Genomic DNA, 18,850 nt, shown 5'->3' on the forward strand with positions numbered 1-18,850 from the left:
GTTAAATACAACAAAAATTAAAGGATAGCAGCTTGTAATGCTCAAATAAAAACATATGCACCATCACAGACACCAACTTTTGAGTCACTGTGATTGCTTAGTAAATAGTAAAGAAGTGAGCCAACCAGAGGGGCGGCACTCAGGAATGACCTTTCAACAGAATAAAAAGTTGGTTCATTCACCATGCAAGACCAACAGTTGCAGCCGATAGCAAGACTGAGATGCACTTAGGTGCCCTATTCTTCAGAAAGGAAAAAATTAAAGACTACTGACGCTCCAGATATGCCTCTGTTAAAAGGATGATCCAGAGGTATGGCACTTGCCACTTGGTAACATTTGATGCAGGAAATTCCTTTCTTTCCCCATAGTCTACAACGAGGTGTCTTGACACTGAAGTCCTTCTACAGACTCAGATTGCACTTCAGGTCACATTTAGCATACAAAGTATACATAGTATATACATTCTTCTCAAAAAGGAGGAGGTCAATGATCAGAAGAAAACTATCAATGCTTCAAACACTAGACCCTCTTAGACAAGTCGAGAAAAACTTTGCCTTGTGACAAACTTTAAAAGGTAGATCAGAGGTATTTGGACATTTAACAGACTCTCTCTGAAACCTACACTCACAGTCAGATGTGACATTCAAAACTGGCTGTATGTTTCACAAATACTATCAATACCAAGACCACATGCTATATTGCAGAACACAAACGTGAAGCAGCAGCATAGCCATAAGGGAACCGAGGAATTGCAAAAAAATAAAAATGAAAGACTAGGCGCTGTGCTTTTTCCTGCTACATACACAGAATCTGGAACACCATTCCATTTCAAATCCAGAAGGCCAATTCCCCTCTACAGTTCTGGAAGGAGCTGAAAACTCATCTGGTCTCATACTCTACAACGGATCAACTACTAGGTTCTCTCTGCAGGGATTCTGACCTCATCGTAAAATAACCTGAGTGATAAAAGAATTAAGTAAAATGCCTCGAAGGTGTTCTAAACTTATTAAATGTAGCACCCAGAAAAGTAAGAACAATGCAGTCGACAGTGAAGATTATGCAGCTTGTGAATTTCACTGCAATCTTCTCATAGACTAATGCGTGGGCGCTGCACCTTGTAAATTCACTCTTGCACCAACAAAGAATAACAGACATATAGTGCATCAAAATATTGTAACTACATGGGTACATTCTTGCGCTGTAAATAAGGATAAAAGTAACGATGCGGAGAGATACTATGGATATATGTGTAAAATGAAATCAAGCATATGTAAAGGCAGAGTAGCAAAATTAACTGAGACCTGAACTGCCCCATGACCCTTCATCATATGACATCACGGGTGAGTGCAAAGATGAGGATGATTTGTTTGGGCAGAAGAGGTCCCATAACAAATGCCTTTGGCTGCTGCAATGGATGCATCACATGGGCACACCCCAGGAAAATCTGACCAGTTACAAGTAGCTACCATTCATTCACCCGAATGATCACAGCTACTCTAATAGCCCCTATATGGGAGACTGAAGCAGAACAAGTCATTATTGGTCATGGCACACAGATGCCGAACAGCTTAGTTCTGATGCCATATCCCCAGAGTGAAACCGTGTCAGACAGGCTTTCGGAAGAATGATGCCGCTCAAATTTTGCAACTGGAAACATTTTGGGAAGGGAAGAACCCCAATCCCAGTGTCTGAAAGGAGAATGGTAATCAAACCCCTGGACTCTACACCTGGATACCTACTTCCTCGATTAACCCCTGTGGGTGTCTTGTCAGAAAAGAAGAGCAGCCTTGGACTACCTACTGGCAGGTGAGGCCAGACTCTTCTCATTCCCCAATTGACAGGCTATTTCAATCAGGGTCAGTTACTTTTGCATCCTCGTCCCCCTTCAATCCTGGGGCATATTTTGTGCATATTCAGTCTATGATCAGTCCATGTGGGGAGGCTTCTCCCAGTTTCTTGGTATCGGTCTGTCCTATACCTAGAGAGGGATTTCAGGAGGTCCGACCACTTCCCAGCAGAGGGAGTCTTAGCTAAATACAGATAAGAGCTAGTGCCTACACCAACGCACCATGCCTCTATTAAGAATAGGGAGGGGCACAGGGGAGCTGGAATGTTCAGCAGAAAAGATACCAGTTTGGCTTACATAAAACACAATGGCTCACCATTGTCACCCAGTGAACCCACTGGCTCTCAATACACATATCCCACATACCGTGGAGGCAACACTAAACCCAGGCAAGGGAGACTGCACAGATTTTAGCAAGAGAGAGTTGGTAGGCACCACTCCTAAAGGGTACAGGGGAAGATGTATCAGAGTATAAATTAATGCTGATGTTACTCTTAGTCTACCACAGCCTGGGTGGAGGACAGTAGTGACTCTGTAAAGGTGGGTGCACTATACATTGCAAAAACAATTGATGGACAGAATGCAGAACAATGTCATACATTCACCCCAGTACAGAGATCTGGGCCAAAATCCATCGTTTTTTTGCTCACCATGCCTATCCAGTTTGAACCCAGCCATATGCAAATCAGTCTTGACCCTGTGCCTCATGGGAACAGTCCAGCCCGAACTGCCAAGCCAGGTCCTCCCTGGACTGGAAACAAGCATCCTAGGACCGGTTTCGGGGTTTCACCCCTCTTCAGCCAGGATAGCGTCCATCATCCCCTTTGATATCGCTTTGTTCGCCCTAAGTTGGCAGGGTATGCCCAGACGTGGGTCCCTTGCTCACTTTGCCACTGGATTCAAGATAACCCTCATGAGGGTTATGAACCGGAAACCAGTCCCAGGATGCTCGTTTCCGGTCCAGGGAAGACATGGCTTGGCAGTTCGGGCTGGACTGTTCCCATGAGGAACAGGGTCAGACTGATTTGCATATGGCCATGTCTGAACTGGGGTGGTGGAGCGAGCTAAAGAAAGATGGATTAAACCCAGATCAGTTGACTGGGGGTGAGTGTTTGATTTGCTCAAGCGCTCCTTCCATCATCCCCTTTGGTATCGCTTTGCACTATACATTGCCCCTCTACCTCAGAGCCAAGCTCCAGGGCCTCTATCCATGTATGCAGAAAGACCCTCAGTGGACATGCGTGATTGACATGTTCACAGAGCTGGAGATCAAGAAAACCTACAGTACTTTGAAGTGACTTGCCAGGAGATCAACAGAGGGCAGGGTAGCATGCTCTCCAAAGCCGTACAGAAGATGCCCTGTCCTAGCAACATGGCTCAATGCATGTACTACAGGAGAACGGGCTGGATGGTTGAATACCTCCTCCTAGAACCTGAAAACCCAAAAGACCACCACCAAGGTCAACACTGCAATATACACAAGGAAAGTTAGAGAAGGGTACAGAAGATCAATTTATGCAGAGAGGAGACTGTGATAATGACTGGTAAAGACAGTTTACAACAAGTGAGTACCAACAAACTTTTTCTAAAAGTAAGAGACATCCAGGAAACCCAGCATTCTTTTCTGGGCAGCGATGCACTCTACAAGTCCCTAATAATAATTTAGCAAGAAAACAGACCACTACTGTATCCATTCACACAGTATTTGTCTGAGCCAATCAACAATATACTGTGTGACGAGTAACGAAATGGGATATTTCAGGCATGGCACCTTTTGGGTCAGGCCAAAGACATTTAGGATTAACTTTAAGGAAGAATCCAATAAGTAGTCTTGGAAGATTACCAAACCCATAATCTCACACACTATATCAGGAGTACATTGAAAACTGCCAACCTGTGTTTAGTTCTACTATGACAGCCCTGCGTGTTTTTTACCTTTGTAACGTAAAGGGGCTGTCAGAAGAGAAAGGTAATGAAGAATAGAATAAAATGAAAAATGTATTTTGTGGAAGGTTAGTATATTAAAAAGGTATTGGCCTTAAAGTGAAGAAAAAAAAAAAAAGAAAAAGAAATCCCAACGTCCTCTAGCCAGATACAGCTCCATGCGTTGATCTAAATAAGATCCTTTAGTGAATAAAAACCCTCTGAAATATCCCAACCAAATGACTGAACTAAAAAAAAAATAATTATATTTTATACACCCCCCCCCCCCCCCCCCCCGAGAACAATCAGTTAAGGAAATGACATGCTGTGCCAGGTGCAACTGGGTGAACAACTGCCACTGATATGGACAGATTTAGCTCTACATCTGCTTGCTTGGCATCTCTTCATTGGCTTTCTATGCGAAGAGCAAGTTTCAAACTTTTATTTCATGCTCATATGACCCTGTACAATACTGGACCTAAGGTCTTACAAGCAAGAGGGGAGTTTTACAAGCCTACTCGTGACCGGAGATCCTGGATTTTAGCCCTAGCCAGGACCAAATGATGAATAAGAGCTAAGTCTGGTGGCCAATCGTTCTCCTATTTAGCTGCAGTCCAAAGGAATTCTTTACCCTTGGACATCCGACTTACTGATAACTATCTTTCTTTCAGAAAGAAGCTAAAAACCTGGAACTTTGAGGTATAACAGTTTTTCCTTTGCTGTTACGGTATATGGTCAGAATAGGCACTTTACTAGCGCCGGGACATCCCCAAGACGATAAGTGTTGCGCTTTACAAATATTGTAAAATAGATACAACAGTATCTGGAAGACAAAAACAAAACGAGATTTATACTTATATATGAACCTCCGTCTGGGCATGTATCTTGATGCATGCATAATCCAACCACAAAGATCGACTCAAATTTCACCGAAATATAAAGGACTTGTTGGTTTATGATGAAACATCCATCAAGATTTTGAGGCGTGCCCAATTAGCTGCAGAATTTTTTGCTTCATCTATGATGGTCTATCACTTACTGTGCCTACTGCAAAGTCTCACTCTGTGTGTGCCCCAGGATTAACCTGCCAAGACTGGAGGAAATTCTTAAATACTTCCTGATGCCCAAAGACTCACCTGGCACACTCAGTGAAGAGCTCCTTGCAGGGATCCTCCATTAATTTCTCGAAGCACACATCCACCAGCTGACTGGAAGCTTCAGGGATGTACTCTTCACCCTGGAGGTAAAAACAGCAAATTTACCCCAAGAAATGTCTTTGCATCCCACCTCCACCACACGCAGCAAGAAGCTTCTCACTTAAGAATGTAGATTCCCACCTCCCCCAGCGAAGCATGGGGTTCAGAGCCCCCCAGAGCGTACTGCAGGGCTCATACCGTTGGTTTCAGAAAGGTGTCTATCAACATCTGCCCACATTCCTTCCGTTTCTCATTCGGGGTCACTTCATATTCTACCTATATTGAAACAAAGAGAAAAAGGAGCATATATACCATTAAGATGATTTTTATGAGGGAACATGCAACACAAGCGGAACAGCTGTTAACAAGGAAAAGGTGAGGGTTATGTCTCAACTATAAATGAGGAATTAACATTATGCAAGTCAGCAGGATGTCAATGCTACTGTAAATAGGTTCTGCCAGATACTTCTCTGCCCTCATTTTCATCTGAACAACCTGGGAAATTGTGACCACTGTCCCTTTTAGCACCAATAATGACAGTCTTCTTTGGAAACCAAAAGTTAATGGGTGGTTTGCTTGAATTAATCTCAGCCACTTGTAATTATAAGGGGCTGCCTCCCAGTCCATTGTTTATTTGCCCGATATGAAACTCAAGGCAGAGGCCACCCATAGTCACATCAGTCTTGGTCAACCTCCAATGGAAACACAAGCAACTACAGATCTTTTTTTTTGCCTTTTGGCCCATCAGTAAGTTGCATGGTTAATCCAAGGCTAGGCATGCCAGTTTTGCTTGATATGTCATTACAACATCCCCCCTGCCCCCATTTGAGCGAGAAACAAGCATTTTTCTATTGTTAAAATCTTCAAAGGGTGAAGGCAGGATGCCAAAACAACCGTTGCGTATTTGAAGTGCACCCCAAATGCCACATCGAAACCCAGCAGACCTGTCAAACAGGCTATGACACTAATGTTAAAAAAGGCCCACTGTGATTGAGGCCTGATTGGCTGGGAAGAAAAAAGGGTCCTGTCCAAGTGTCAGCTAACATTTGACTGTGACAAGTGATGCCTTTTTGAAGTGCGCCCAAATTATCATATCAAAAACCTCCGTAGACCTGTTAAGCAGAATGTGACATTCAACCAGGACTTGACACTTAATGTCAAAAAGGATCCTCCCAGCACCCCCCCCATATGCTTCCAGGTTCATTTCAGTCATCTCTGCCCATTCAGGTTAGCTTATTGTTTGTTCTTGGTAGCAAGTTCACACCTCACTTCAGTCTATGCAAATGCTAGTTAGTGGCTGGGAGACGTTGGAGGCTAAAATGCAGATGTAGGTTCCGTGCACTACAGGCAGGACAAAAGTCATTTTCCAAGACTTTTTCATAATATCTAGGGGGAAAAAAAGACCACCATTAAACTGGATTTTTAATAACTATTAAAAATAGTTTTTCTAGCTATTCCCATTCCCTAGATTGATACAGCATTAGAATGTAATGTTGCGGAGGAGGAGCCTAGCGCGCAACCAAGATGGCCGCGTAGGTGCGAGGCTCCCGAGGACCTCCGCGACCTCCTGAATTAATCCTGGCTATATCCTGTCCTTTTTGAGGGGACTGTGTCGGTGAACCCGAGCTGAGGCGCCACCCGTTTTCCGTGTTCGAATCGGACCCCGAACACCGGCGGGAGCGCCGATCGAAGGTTGCGGCCTTCCCCGCGCCGGCCCCCCGGATTGGAGTAGTGGGGCGATCCGGGGACAAAGTGAACAACAGCGGCGGGCACGGCTGGGCGACTCGCGTACCCCGCGCTTTCACTTTCACTTTTGCACCCTCCTCGCCTCCAGCGAGGTAGGGTCGCGAGGCGGGGTGCGGTGGTGTGGTCTTGTCCAGGTGCCCGGCTGACCCGCCAGCTGTGGATCGTCCTGCGGTGCGGTGGCCGCCCTCCCCCCCCCCCCCGGACCCCGTAAACGGGTTTATCGGCCCTTTTGAGGAGATTGGCACGACGGTGGGAGAGCAAGCATGTCCACCAAACAAGATGGCGACCGGGCGAAGGTGAAGACGACCCGCCGTGGCCCGGCGCACCAATCCAACAGTATGGACCGCTACACGCTCCAGAAGGGATCTCCGGAGACATCGCGCACGTCCCCGGCGGGCCTGACGGAGACGCCTGCCCAGCCGGTGGACCTGACCCTCCGGGACGTCATGGGCGCCATCGCGGAGATGAAGGCCTCGGTGGACCAGCGCTTCGACACCCTAGCGCAAAAAATAGACTCGGTCCTTGTGGATGTGAGCCTGGTGAGGGCCGACCTGTCTAAGACGAACGACCGGGTCGATTCCCTGACCCACACCACAACGGGCCTCGAGACAGATGTGGCGGCCCTCCAAAAGGAGGTGCGCCGGCTTGGCCAGGCGAGCGCCCTGATGGACCGGCGACTGGAGGATTCCGAGGGTCGTGCCAGGAGGAATAATGTTCGTATTGTGGGGGTGCCGGAGGGACGAGAGGCGGAGGCCGCCGACCTTTTTGTGGAAGATCTAATCCTTACCCATCTACAGCCCCGGGGCCTGAGTAAGCTTTTTGCGGTGGAGCGTGCTCACCGGGTCCCTGGAGGTAGGCCGAAGCCCGGTGCCCCGCCGCGGCCTCTCATTGCCCGGGTTTTTAACTTCCGGGACAGGGACGCTATCCTGCAGACCTCCAGGCAACAGGGACCGGTCAAGCTTGACAACATGGATGTGCGTTTCTACCCAGACTTTACTCCGGCGGTCCAAAAGCAGAGACTGAGTTTTCTCGGTGTTAAACGTCGCCTGCGGGACCTGAACCTAAAGTACTCAATGCTCTTTCCAGCTAAGCTAAGGGTGGAGGTGGAAGGTCGCACACACTTCTTTGATCGACCCGAGGTGGCTGGGGACTGGTTGGACACTCTGCCTGATGATCGGGGCCGGGGGGGTGGGGGGGGGTGCGGGCGGTGGAGAGGGCCTGCCGGATCAGAATTAAGGGGTGAATAATAGACCCTGCTCGGGACAATACTTCTTTACCATTTCTCGATCGTGTATGTTCCCCTCCTATGGAGGTCGTACGGGGTCTGTTGGGGGCTTCCCTCCTCCTCTGGGGTACTAGTTAGTCTTTCTCTATGGGGCGACAGGCACACTGCACTTTGGGGGGGCTGACTGGGCTCATGCAGGGGTGCAGGGAGGGGGGAGTTCTGTTGGGATGGGGGGGCGGGGGGGGTGTGTTGTTTGTTCGCACCGCAAGGCAAACCCTTTACCGTATTGCTTTTCTCGAAATGCTCTGTGGGGGACGACTGATTGCTTCTACGTATGATGGGGGGTAGGGACTTGGCTGTGTTGTCCTGGAATGTTAACGGCCTGGGGGATCGGATTAAGCGTGGTGTGGTCCTGCAGTTCCTGAAGCGTATATCGCCAGATGTTGTCTTCTTGCAGGAGACACACCTTATAGGTAACTCCTTCCATGCCATGAATCGGCGAGGCTATCGTTTGGTGGCCCACTCGGGCTTCACTTCGGGGTCGCGGGGGGTGGGTATCATGATCAAGAACTCGCTCCCGCTGGAGATTGATGAGGTGCGCCATGACGAGAGGGGACGCTACACTGTCCTGGTGGGTAGAATGGAGGGTAGAGTGTTTGTTTTCATGTCAGTGTACGTCCCGCCTGGGTTACAAGCTACTACATTTGCGGACCTGGGGCGCCTCCTCCTGGACCTCCCGGGTGGCCTGCTGGTGGTTGGGGGGGGACTTCAATGCGGTAGTTTCTGGGTCTATGGATCGTCACCCCCCTAGGGACCTCCCCCGGGCACAGGCGTGGCTGTCCGGCCTTTTAGACACACTGGGCCTGGTGGATTGCTGGCGACTAAAGCACCCTACGCAGCTGCAATACACTTTCCACTCGGGTGCCCATGGTAGCCTCTCGCGACTTGACTACATCCTGGTCCCGGCGGCCCACGCTGGGAGGGTAGGAGAGGTGTGCCATCTGGCGCGGGGTATTTCGGATCATTCCCCATTACTGTTACATTTTGATGTCTTCCCGAGGGGGGAGGGCAGGGTGGCCCCAATCAATGCATGGTACTTGCGAGACCCCACTATTCGTGCCGACTTGATCAAATCCTTACAGCGATATTTTGACGAGAATGTGGGGTCTGTCCCTTCGGCCATCTCCCTGTGGGAGGCCTTTAAGGTAGTCCTCAGAGGGGAGGCCCTCTCCTTTATCTCCCATGCCCGGAGGCGTGAGCGGGAGGAGGTGACCCGGGTGGAGGCCGAGATTGTGGAACTGGAGGGTGACCTGGGGAGCGGGGCAACGGATGCCAAGTTGCATGTTTTGCACCTCAAGCAGGCGGCTTATAGGGCCCTGTCACGGAGGCGGCCAGGGGCCTCAGTAGAGAGCAACAGGGACGATTGTATGATGTGGGCGATAAGGCGGGTAAATTGATTGCGTGGTTGGATAAGAGGGAGAGAGCGAGTCGTGTGGTTCCTTTGATTGAGAGGATGGATGGTGCGCGTGTCACCGAGCCGGAAGCCATTGTCTCCTGCTTCGCGGATTACTTCCGCGAGGTGTACTCCCCGGTTTCCCCCTGTTCGGAGGAAGATTCCCATTCCCTGCTTCGGGACATAGCGCTGCCCTCCCTTTCGGTGGAGGACAGGGATTCGCTGGACGCTCCTCCCACCTCGGACGAAATTGCCCTGGCTATTCGCTCGGTCGCGTCCGGCAAGGCCATGGGCCCTAATGGTCTCCCCATCGAGCTTTACAAGCTGCGCCCGGATGTACTAGCGCCCCACTTGCGCGCGATGTTCCTGGCGGCCCACTCGCAGGGTTCCCTCCCGCCGGACCAGCGTCTGGCCACGATCGTGGTGATACACAAGGAGGGGAGACCCCGTGAGCGGGTCACATCCTACAGGCCAATTTCGCTCTTGAACGCGGAACCCAAAATCCTCGCCAAGGTGTTGGCCAACCGGTTGGTCGGTGTGGTGGGCGACCTGGTCCACCAAGACCAATCTGGATTTATACCCCATCGCAACACGGCTCTTAATCTGCGACGCTTGCACGGGGTGCTCGCGCGTGTCCCGGTTGTGCGGGAGCCGGCCATCTTGGCATCCTTAGACGCCACCATGGCGTTTGACACGCTTGAATGGCCATACATCTGGGCGATGCTGGCGAAATTCGGATTTGGCCCGGGGTTCATTAGCTGGGTCAAATTGTTGTATTCGGGCCCATTGGCTCAGGTGGTGGTGAATGGGCGAGTCTCGGCCCCATTCGAGCTGGGGCGGGGCACGCGTCAGGGTTGCCCCTTGTCGCCGCTCCTGTTTGCACTGGCCTTGGAGCCCTTGGCGGAGTGGCTACGGTGGCACCCTTCTATCCGTGGTCTCCGCTGGACCCCTGAGTATGAGGACCGCGTGTCCCTCTACGCCGATGATATCCTTTTGTATCTCGCCTCCCCGCGCAAATCGCTGGTTGTCCTAGTTGATGTTTTGCGCTCCTTCGGGCGTAACTCAGGCCTTGTCATCAACTGGGCGAAATCCTGCTTGTATGTGCTTTCCGGGGAGGCTCCGGCCCTACCGCGTGACTGCCCGATCCAGATTGCCTCCCAGGGGTTCCGGTACCTGGGTATATATATCACTCTAGACCCGGAGGCCCGCTATGAGCGGAACTTGTTGCCCCCCCTCCAGCGCTTGCGAGAGGATGTCGCCCGCTGGCGGCGTCTTCCGCTCTCGCCACTTGGCCGAGCGGCCTTGTTTAAGATGATGTCCTTGCCGCGCTTCCTGTACGCCCTCCAGAACACTATGGACTTGGTACCAGCGCGCTACTTCCGCGAGGTGGAGGGCCTGCAGCGGCGCCTGTTCTGGGACGGGAGGCCGCGTATTGCTCTGGCCAAATTGACGCTCCCGTGGTACGATGGGGGGGTCGCCCTCCCGGACATTAAACGGTATTACTGGGCCTCCCAGCTAGCTGCAATCAATCATGGCCTTTACGGGCCCGCCTTGAACCCGGCATTTGAAATGGACAAGATGCTCCTGCCCGGTGGCGATTATAATCGAGCGCTCTACTCTGGCACGCCCGACTCCCGTCTGACGGGACCGACGCGTGTCATGGTGCGTGTATGGCACGCGGCTAATGCAGCTATGGGGTGGAAGGACCGTTTGACCCGGGCATCACCGCTGTATGCGTCTGAGAGGTTGGGCTCCCTGTGGACATCGAAGGGCTTCGAGAAGTGGGACACGATCGGAATCAGCACGGTGGGAGATCTCTGGACGAGGGGGGGTTTCAAGACTTTTGAGACACTGCAGACGGAGTTTCAGCTGCAAGGCAGTGAGTACTTTCGATACTTACAAGTCCGCCATGCGCTGGCCTCCGTCTTCCCGGATGTTGCGTCCATTCCGGAGTCTTCCCCCCTAGAGGACAGAGTGCTGGATGGCCATGTACCAGACAGCACGATCTCCCTTATATATAAAAAACTGATCAATGACAGATCGTGCCTGCTGACTGGCCTCCGCGAGGCCTGGGTTGCCGATGGGCTGGAGCTGGACGACGAGGACTGGATCTCCGCGGTGGCCTCTCCGAAGGAGGTGGCCATCCCGGCTCGCCTTCGCTTCGTCCAGCTTAAGATCCTTCACCGGGTTTACGTCACGGGGCCGAGGCTTCTACGTATGGGCTTTGCTGCTGACGGATTGTGTAAGCGCGGCTGTGGTGCTTTGGCAACTTTCATGCATATACTGTGGGAGTGCCCGAAAGTGGAGCGATTCTGGCGTGGTGTGCATGAGGTTTTGCGTGTGGTTACGCGTGTCGCACTGCTGCCTGAAGCGAGGAGATGCTTGCTGAATGTGTGGGAACCAAATGATTATTCGGTCCCGCAGACGCGGTGGGTGACTCTGGGATACATGATAGCGAAGCGTGACATTGCCCAATTGTGGGGATCCCAGAGGCCCCCGGCGGTGTTGGCCTGGAAAGAACATATGGATTGGTGTATGTTTCGTGAAAAAGTAGTGTATGTGGCGAGGGGTAAGCCTGGGGCGTGGGTGAAAATCTGGGGCCCCTGGAACGCTTACCGTGGGGGTATTTGTGAGCCGCCACTGCTACCGGCAGCCTCGCCAGCCCCATCTCCTTAGCCGACCCCCTCCCTCAGCCGTGGGCACGTGGCTCCCCAGTCCCTGCTATACTCCCATTCCCCTCCTCAGAGTTCTGCTGCTGGTTATGACCCCCCATTTACGGAGCACGTACTGTCACTTGGATCGCGGGTTGCCTTGCGGGTGTGTTTTTTTTTTTTTTTTTTTTTTTCTTTTGTGTTGTTTTGTTTGACAAAAGGAAACCGTATTGTGGGCTAGGTGTTATGCGGCCTACGCTATTGATATCACCTGATTTGCCAATCTGCTCCGCCAAGAGACTCTCACTGTATGTATGTTGTATGCCTTTTGCTACTCTAGCGGCCGGCCGGATGGTTGTAGGCCCATGCCTGTAACTTCTTCATTGTGTAATAAACGGTTTCAAAAAAAAAAAAAAAAAAAAAAAAAAAAAGAATGTAATGTTGCACCGCAGTGCTTTCCTATGGAACAGCTAATTATGCTGCAGTGAAAATAGCTTTTAGGGCCTTTTCACTGTAAGGACATGCTCAACATCAAACGTTTTCATCTACTTTTGAATACCATGCACCCTGTATTACAGGCAAACATGCCTACTTATGAGCGACGTATTGATATTTAAAAATAAGTTTTGGGCATGTCAATAGGGTTTATGGGGACAGGTTGAATTGCAGTTGAAACCTGCAGCAAGGCCTGCAGGCATGTTTGCACGGTCACTGTAGAGGATGGCACAATGGACGATGCAGTCCAACTTGTGACATTTAACCTACAGGCACTGGGTACACTTAAGTACCATATACTATGAACTTCTAGGAAAGTTAAATATGCCAATTAGGGGTATGACTCTTTCAGCATGTTCTAAGGGGGGTGGGGTAGCACTGCACTTTACCGCATGTTAACAGGAGTAAAATGCACAGAGTTCTACGGCCAACAAAAAAATATTCAATGCAAAACTCTCGGGCATATCACGCAGAAGATGATCATTTCCAACAAACAGAAAATGTGATTTCTCACAAACATAAGCGTGTGGTGTGGGTTATTTCTGCAAAAGAGCTGTAAAACAAAACATAACCAACATAGTGTTGAGTACCAGGAGGAACTGCACCCTCCTGGTCAAAGTACTCATCCACGGAGGCAGAGGAAGAACTGTTTCTTACCACAGCATCCAAAAACCGTACACAACGGAAGAGCCCAGGCTGGGCCTCACAGAACTGCCGGAACAACGCCCTTCCAATCGGCTGCTTCTCACAGAGGCTGACGTAATCTCGCTCTGCACAAAGACAAAACAAACGCAATCAGTGCTCTGTGACAAACTTGTGCAAAGGCTCTAGAACATGCCCCCCCCCCCCCAAACTGCAACCCGCCCCCACAAATTGCAACCCGCCCCCACCCCTTCACACACAAAAAAATACCATACAAAACATAATTTGCTGTTCTACTGTCAGATAGTAATTAAGATAGCATTATGACCCATCCAAACACCTCACTATAAACAAGCATTGGCATAGCCAATAGGTCTCGCCTTTGGGACCTTATATGTATTCAGCCATGCAACAGTTGATGTTGTTGCACCAATGATATTGTGCTGCATAACTAAATACTTATAAGGTCCCAAAAGCGAGACCTATTGGCTATGCCAATGCTTGTTCCTTTAGAGAGCATATTGCTCTTGCCTAGTGCGTAATTTGAATTGAGTGGCATCTAGTTGTTTATAGCAGGTCAAATTGGATTGTAGTTGAAGGCAGTGTGAATTTCTCTCAGTGGGGCAGTATGGTGTTCAGTGAGGGAGCGGATGTAGCACTGGGGGCAGAGCTGCCGAATTTAGACCTAGGGAACCAGGTTCAGACTTCATGAACAGTCCCCCAGACCACTCTCCTGAGGGAGCACATTCCCAAGGTAGACCTTAGAAAGCCCTGCAAAACCAGAGAAGCCCTGGTGTCTTAGCCCTAGCAGGTGGACCCTAGCAGTGGCAAGTGTGGGTTCACCTTGAAGGCTTGCCCACCACAATCCATACTGAAGTTCACCTCCAGTCTTGCGGGCAGGCCTATGAAGTAGCAGACCCTAGAGCAACAGTGACTGTCACTGAGGTCACAGGACCCCCAAGAAGAGCTGGCTCTAGGGCGGTGCGACCGGTGTGACCGCAACGGGTGCTGACTTTGAGTGGGGGCGTTTTATATTATGGTTTTAAAAGCACTTGCCGTCTCCTTCCTGGCCTACAGCAATTTTCAGCAGTAATAAAAATGTCATGATAACTCCGGTGAATAAACGTCTTCCTAGAGCGAGATCGGAGTTTTGTCTAGTGGAAGTTTTTACTCATGGAAAGATAGCGCAGAGGGTTAATGTGCCTGCTGCTAAGAACATGTACCATGCCCATCACAAAGTGCACATATTGTAAATAGGTCAGTGGGTTACTGCTTTTTGTCAGTAAGATCCTTTTGCTACTTGCAGTTTATAAGTTAAAATCCTAACAAAGAACAGTGAGCTAATAGCTCATCTTAGAGCTGCATACAAACTGCAAGGTATAAACCAGAGCTTTATGGTTCTTTTCCCCTAAGCCTTTGATTATCGTTATGTTGCAAAAAGTGTTCATTTGGATAGAAAATCAATAATGAATATTAAAGTGAACCTCCAATCATGGTATTAAGTTTTAAATTCTAAGTTTGTGTTTCTCCAGATCAATCACTATTAAACTATACTGCCTACTAATATGGCTGTAATGTGACTCCTACACCTTGTAGTCCTTTGTCTTATGTAACATTTCCTATACATTGATTTACACACATAAAATTGATTGCCTCTGTGTATATTGCCGACGTCAGAAAATCCATGGCTCGGAAACAAATGGCCTGTGCTTCCACTTTTAAGCATATTTGGTACATTCTGTGATTAGAAACATATCCCACTTTGTGAATTTTTTTTTAATGTCAATAACTCATATTAATTGTTAAATAATCATGTGTATCCATTGTTTGAATTACATAGCATAATAAACTGTAACCGGTCAGTGAAATGCCAAACAAATAACTAACTCCGCCCACTGATCCAATCCTCTGGTTATTCCCGCCCTCTGATTCTCCGCCCACAGTTCCCCTATATTTTTTTCTCCACTTCGACCACTGATCTTAGGGCAAAACTGTGTAGGCACATGCAGAAACAATTACTATTTTTTTTTTTTTTTTTTTTTAAAAGACACACACAAGCGCAGGAAGGAAGGAAGGAAGATATATACATATATATTCACATTCCCATACAGAAAACCACAAGTCAAGTGATCCGCAGAGCACAAGCACTAGTACAGGTACGTGCATTTACAGGCACCATGAACAACATCACATGCAGGGACAGACATGCATCTGAAGTCAGAAACAGAGATAGGCCCAACACCATACAGAAACACTCATAGGCAAGGGCAGATACAGGTCCGAGCAGAATCACAGACAAAAGCAATCAATCCAGTATGGAAAAATGCACACCCATGGATCTGTGGACGCTTGCTGGAGTAGATACTATTGCAGGGACAGTCATGGGCAGGGAATGTCAGCTACATGCAAAAGTAGATGGGTGTAGCCAAAGCCAATACTCAAATACGTGTGTGTGTGTGTCTGTGCCTGCATGTTTCTGTGCCTGTACGTGTCTGCCTGTACGTGTCTGCCTGCATGTTTCTGTGCCTGTGCGTGTCTGCCTGTGCGTGTCTGCCTGTGCGTGTCTGCCTGTGCGTGTCTGCCTGTGCGTGTCTGCCTGTGCGTGTCTGCCTGTGCGTGTCTGCCTGTGCGTGTCTGCCTGTGCGTGTCTGCCTGTGCGTGTCTGCCTGTGCGTGTCTGCCTGTGCGTGTCTGCCTGTGCGCCTGTACGTGTGCGCCTGTACGTGTGCGCCTGTACGTGTGCGCCTGTGCGTGTGCGCCTGTGCGTGTGCGCCTGTGCGTGTGCGCCTGTGCGCCTGTGCGTGTGTGCGCCTGTGCGTGTGTGCGCCTGTGCGTGTGTGCGCCTGTGCGTGTGTGCGCCTGTGCGTGTCTGTGCCAGCGTCTGTGCGTGTCTGTGCCTGTGTGTGCGCGCCTGCGCCTGTGTGTGCGCGCGCCTGCGCCTGTGTGTGTGCGCGCGCCTGCGCCTGTGTGTGTGCGCGCGCCTGCGCCTGTGTGTGTGCGCGCGCCTGCGCCTGTGTGCGCGCGCGCCTGCGCCTGTGTGCGCGCGCGTCTGCGCCTGTGTGCGCGCGCGTCTGCGCCTGGGTGCGCGCGCGTCCGCGCCTGGGTGCGCGCGCGTCCGCGCCTGTGTGCGCGCGCGTCCGCGCCTGTGTGCGCGCGCGTCCGCGCCTGTGTGCGCGTCCGCGCCTGTGTGCGCGTCCGTGCCTGTGTGCGCGTGTGTGCCTGTGTGCGCGTGTGTGCCTGTGTGTGCGTCTGTCTATGTGTGCGTCTGTCTATGTGTGCGTCTGTCTATGTGTGCGTCTGTCTATGTGTGCGTCTGTCTATGTGTGCGTCTGTCTATGTGTGCGTCTGTCTATGTGTGCGTCTGTCTATGTGTGCGTCTGTCTATGTGTGCGTCTGTCTATGTGTGCGTCTGTCTATGTGTGCGTCTGTCTATGTGTGCGTCTGTCTATGTCTGTCTGTCTGTCTATGTGTGCGTCTGTCTATGTGTGCGTCTGTCTGTCTGTCTGTCTATGTGTGCGTCTGTCTATGTGTGCGTCTGTCTGTCTGTCTGTCTATGTGTGCCTGTCTGTCTGTCTGTCTGTCTGTCTGTCTATGTGTGCCTGTCTGTCTGTCTGTCTGTCTGTCTATGTGTGCCTGTCTGTCTGTCTGTCTGTCTATGTGTGCCTGTCTGTCTGTCTGTCTGTCTATGTGTGCCTGTCTGTCTGTCTGTCTATGTGTGCCTGTCTGTCTGTCTGTCTGTCTATGTGTGCCTGTCTGTCTGTCTGTCTGTCTGTGTGTGTGTGTGTGTGTGTGTGTGTGTGTGTGTGTGTGTGTCTGTGTTTATGTGTGTGTGTGTGTGCCTGTGTTTATGTGTCTGTGTGTGTCGGTCTGTCTGTGTGGGTCTGTGCCTGTGCGCGTGTGTGTCTGTGCATGTGTCTGTCTGTGCGTGCCTGTGTGTCTGTGCCTCTGTGTGTGTGTGTGTGTGTATGTATGTGCCTGTCTGTCTGTATGTATGTGTGCCTGTGCGTGCCTGTGCATGTGTCTGCCTGTACGTGTGCCGCCCCTGTTGACAGTATTCCGAGCCACCTTTCGTTTCACGTGAGAGTTGACCCGTCATGGAAGTCTCTGGGCATGTTTTTTAGGGACTTACTCCCAATCCTGTGCTTATGCCACAAAATCCAAAACAATGTGACCGTGGGAGTGGCTGTATTACAAGCAAATACCTCAATTAAGGCCCTTGGCATTAAAACAACCACAATACTGTTCCTATGGATTCGAGGCTGGCAGTCGCAGCTTGAGATAGACACACATTTTTTTCAAATTGTAAGGAAGAGGCTGTTTTTAAAGCGACATGAAGGTGTTGCATACAGTTATACATTTCCCCACTGAGAGCAGTGAGTCCTGTTTACCTCACTGTCAACAAAGCTTAGAGATTAAAGATATTCCTCTTAGTTCCTATTAGTTACATTTTGAAACTTTTTGTGCCATGGCTGGACGGTAGTGTAGGCAATGTTTTCCAACTTGCAATCGGGTGGTATAGCTGTGCAGCTGCTGAAAACCTCAATTATTTTCAATGGTTAGGGAAATTTTGAAGAGGGATAAGGGAGGCGGTAGGGCACGTTGCGCGCACTAAGGCGGAGAGAGGCATGCAGGCTGGCAAATGGTGTGCACTTTCGCTGCCGCTTTGATGTTCTCAGTGGCCGCGCGGCTCACTGAGAACATCAAAGCGGTCGCGAAAGTGATCACGCAGGCTGACAAATGGTGCGCGTGCCCGGCACACATGCACTGTAGCTGGAGGCCTGAAAAGCCACTATTTTGCACTTCCAAAACCCGGCTTACTAAAACTCTCGCCAGAGCAGCGCTAAAGCGCTGGCTCAGGCGAGCCCTAAAAAGGTAACAGCTGCCCTGGTCAAAGGCATCACATTAATCACAGATTTAGCAGCCATTCATGGCAAGGCAATTTATGGAGTACATTACCACTCTGTCCTAACATCACTATACTTGCCATTCCTGCTTATCCACAACACTTGCCATTCCTGCTTATCCACAACACATCAGGCCACACTGACAGGAAACTTCTACAATGTTCCAGGACATCACATCAAAATAAACTAAATACGACTGCTCTTTCAGGAGATCACGTTAAATTCAATATCATGCATCCAGGACACATCTCATAATACACAATGTGTGTCCAAAGTAGGTCTAGTAGGGCCTTGTCATTGCTAAATATGCGAAATAGCCACAATATCATTTATTTCCATGTATGTATATTGAATGGAAATGTATTGTATGTGCTTATTCTGAAAATCTGGCATGGACCTCTATAGGTCACATATGTACTAGACTAGCAACAAGTTTCATCACCGGTCCTGGACAGCTCGTCATACTAAATTGCAATATTACTACTCTTTTAGGACATAACCCTTTTGCTTCTCCGGGACGCCATGCAGTAGAACATTGAAAGAGATCTTCAACATTGTTCCAGGACAGGACACTAGACTGAATAATCAAAGCAATTCTGAGCGCTAGGGAGAAGACAATACGAAAAGTAATACTACAATCTTTCTAGGACAAGACAGTAAGGCTAGGCCCACCTCAACTCATTGCCATGTTTAGGCTTGTGGGATTTTTTTTTAAAGCACATCCATGCCTGAAAGGCACGTTGACAATAACGAGATTGTCCAAGAGTGAA

The 18,850-nt window shown here is 49.9% G+C and overlaps 1 protein-coding gene across 1 annotated transcript in view; it reads right to left on the bottom strand.

The window, feature by feature from the left end:
• Positions 1–18,850, bottom strand: part of GRK6 (G protein-coupled receptor kinase 6) — a 352,507-nt gene that overhangs the window by 246,044 nt on the left and 87,613 nt on the right. The window contains exons 3-5 of the mRNA XM_085618338.1: positions 13,193–13,305; positions 5,164–5,241; positions 4,906–5,006 (exon numbers count right to left, since the gene is read on the bottom strand). Of these exons, the coding sequence (XP_085474464.1) occupies positions 4,906–5,006; positions 5,164–5,241; positions 13,193–13,305 (292 nt within the window). The remainder of the gene's footprint in view (positions 1–4,905; positions 5,007–5,163; positions 5,242–13,192; positions 13,306–18,850) is intronic.

This window comes from Triturus cristatus, chromosome 7 (genome assembly GCF_964204655.1).
Source record: "Triturus cristatus chromosome 7, aTriCri1.1, whole genome shotgun sequence".
NCBI classification, from domain to species: domain Eukaryota; kingdom Metazoa; phylum Chordata; class Amphibia; order Caudata; family Salamandridae; genus Triturus; species Triturus cristatus.